This window comes from Engraulis encrasicolus, chromosome 17, assembly GCF_034702125.1.
Source record: "Engraulis encrasicolus isolate BLACKSEA-1 chromosome 17, IST_EnEncr_1.0, whole genome shotgun sequence".
Taxonomy (NCBI): domain Eukaryota; kingdom Metazoa; phylum Chordata; class Actinopteri; order Clupeiformes; family Engraulidae; genus Engraulis; species Engraulis encrasicolus.
In genome coordinates, this window is record NC_085873.1 from 17,390,086 (window position 1) to 17,392,585 (window position 2,500).

At 49.9% G+C, this 2,500-nt stretch overlaps 1 protein-coding gene across 1 annotated transcript in view; it reads left to right on the forward strand.

The window, feature by feature from the left end:
• jmjd1cb (jumonji domain containing 1Cb) overlaps window positions 1–2,500 on the forward strand; it is a 216,357-nt gene that overhangs the window by 132,017 nt on the left and 81,840 nt on the right. The window contains exon 3 of the mRNA XM_063221908.1: window positions 633–746. Within this exon, the coding sequence (XP_063077978.1) occupies window positions 633–746 (114 nt within the window). The remainder of the gene's footprint in view (window positions 1–632; window positions 747–2,500) is intronic.

Sequence of the window (2,500 nt, forward strand, 5' to 3'; positions counted from 1 at the left end):
TGTGTTCTGTGTGTGGTGTGTGTGTGTGTGTGTGTGTGTGTGTGTGCGCGTGCGTGCGTGCGTGTGTACAACTGTGCAGTCAGACACATCAAAGTCAATCTTGCTCGCTTTGAACTGTCAAAGATCTTGCCTTTCTCTCTCTCTCTCTCTCTCTCTCTCTCTCTCTCTCTCTCTCTCTCCTCTCTCCCTCGATCTGTCTATCTCGAAAGGAGGCTCTTTATTTATTAATATCACAGTCTCACAGTCTCCCTGCTAACAACTTCCCCAGTGTGTGCAGAATAGACCCCTGTCTGAGCCTCTAAATCTCTCTCTCTCTCTCTCTCTCTCTCTCTCTCTCTCTCTCTCTCTCTCTTTCTCTCTTTCTCATTCACACTCACACTCACACTCACACTCACGCACTCACACTCACGCACTCACACTCACTCTCACTCTCACTCTCACACACACACACGCACTTACGCATGCACGCGCGCGCGCGCGCTCGGATGTGTGATTCATGATTTAATAAAGACAGTGATTAAAATAATAACCCCCTGTTTTTCTCTTCTTCTCTCCCTATCTTCCCACCCCCTCTCCCCTCTCTCTCTCTCTCTCTCTCCCTCTCTCTCTCTCTTTTCTCTCCTCCTGTGCAGACGTTCAAGCCCCTGGTGGGGAAGGCGGTGCTGGGCTCCACCACTGCAGTGGAGTTCTTCTCCGACCGCCGCCTCGACTTCCTCAGCGACGACGGAGCCTACCAGCCCTATCAGGTAAGCCGCACCACACCGCACTCTACCTCCCGGATGCTGCCGGAAAACCCACTTAGTGTGTGTGTGTGTGTGCGTACGTGTGTGCGTGTGCGTACGTGTGTGCGTGTGCGTACGTGCGTGTGTGTGTGTGAGAGAAGTTTCTCATTTAACCGTCTTCCCGCCGACCTTTTTCTGTCTTCTGTGTTCTGTCTCTCTATTTCTTTTTCCGCCCCACTTATTTTTCTATTTTTCTATCCCCCCTTCTCTTTACCGGTCTCCTCCCTGGCCCTCTCTCACCTCTCTATTCGCTCTTATTCTGCTCAACCCCCTCCCCCACTCTCTGTGTGTGTGTCTCTCTCTCTCTCTGTCTGTCTGTCTCTCCCTCTCTCCCTTATCTGGTCCCCTGCTGCAATGAGGTCTGATCACTGGTGCAGGACGCTGAGATGAGAGTGTCGGGGGGCACACAGCCGTCTGTCTGTCTCCGAATGAGAGAGAGAGAGAGAGAGAGAGAGAGAGAGAGAGAGAGAGAGAGAGAGAGAGGCCTGATGGGAAGGGCCTTGTGTCTCTGCGCCTCAGTCTCTGACTCTGTTGCCGTGGTAACCCAGAGACATTGCCGTGTTGTTATTGTGGTTGCCATGGGAGATGGAGGAGCTGCTGCAGGTGTCCGCCTTATTACCTTCAAGACACACACACACACACACTCACACGCACACAGCCAGCCTCCTGGGAGGACTCTGTCCCATAATGCTTTGGTGCAGATGACACTCACTGGCTGGTGGGATGATTGATTATATGTGTCTGTCTGGATATTACCATTTCTCCCCTTGGTAGATGTTGTGTATGAACGGTGGTGCTATGCAGGTCTTGTGACTCTGTTGAAGGCAAGTGACAGTAGTAAACACCAGCGCTGCGCACAGTCCCTGGAGAGACTACACAGGGGCTTCCTGCTAACGTAACGTCATGGGGAAGTATAAATTACAAGCGCTGTGTGGTCTCTGGTCTCGTCTTAAAATGATCTGACCAAGCTGTTTTGGGATAAATCCTTTGTTTTATCAATTACAAATGCAATGAAGTAGGCCAGCATTATGCCATGTTGAGTAGTCTCTGGTCTAACAACTTCCTGACCCATACACAGCGAACTGCGTGTCCCGTGGCAATAGATTATCCGGCTGGACTGAAAGACTGCGGGAGCTAGGGCAATTTGAAGTCCCTCACTGTGTGTTTCCAAAACGCCTCTGCAATCTATCAAATACATTTCCCCAGCCGAACGCCTACGACGCAACACTAGTCTGTCCTAGCACTCAGCGGCTACTTTGCCTGAATACGGAACTTGTCTGAAAGGCTAAGCATATTCGACTACTGGTTTCATGTAGAAATCAGTGTGTGTGTCTGTGTGTGTGTGTCACTAGATGCAGCTCAAGTCTGCTTTGAATGTATTGAAATGTTGAGGGTTCAAAGGTGTCTCACGTTGCGTGAAAAAGGCCCATATCCTGTTATCTGAGCTGTCAAGGTTTCCTTCGATTATTTTTTATAGAGAGAGAGAGAGACTGTCTGTTTATTGTATTGTCTGTAATGTGCTGTAGTGCCACCACCCCTAATAAGCTACCTGTAGAGGTCTGCCTTTTAGTGTGTGTGTGTGTGTGTGTGTGTGTGTGTGTGTGTGTGTGTGTGTGTGTGTGTGTGTGTGTGTGTGTGTGTGTGTGTGTGTGTGTGTGTGTGTGTGTAATATACAGTACTGTGGATCTTCAAGTGATGGATTGCCCCATAGAGCTGGC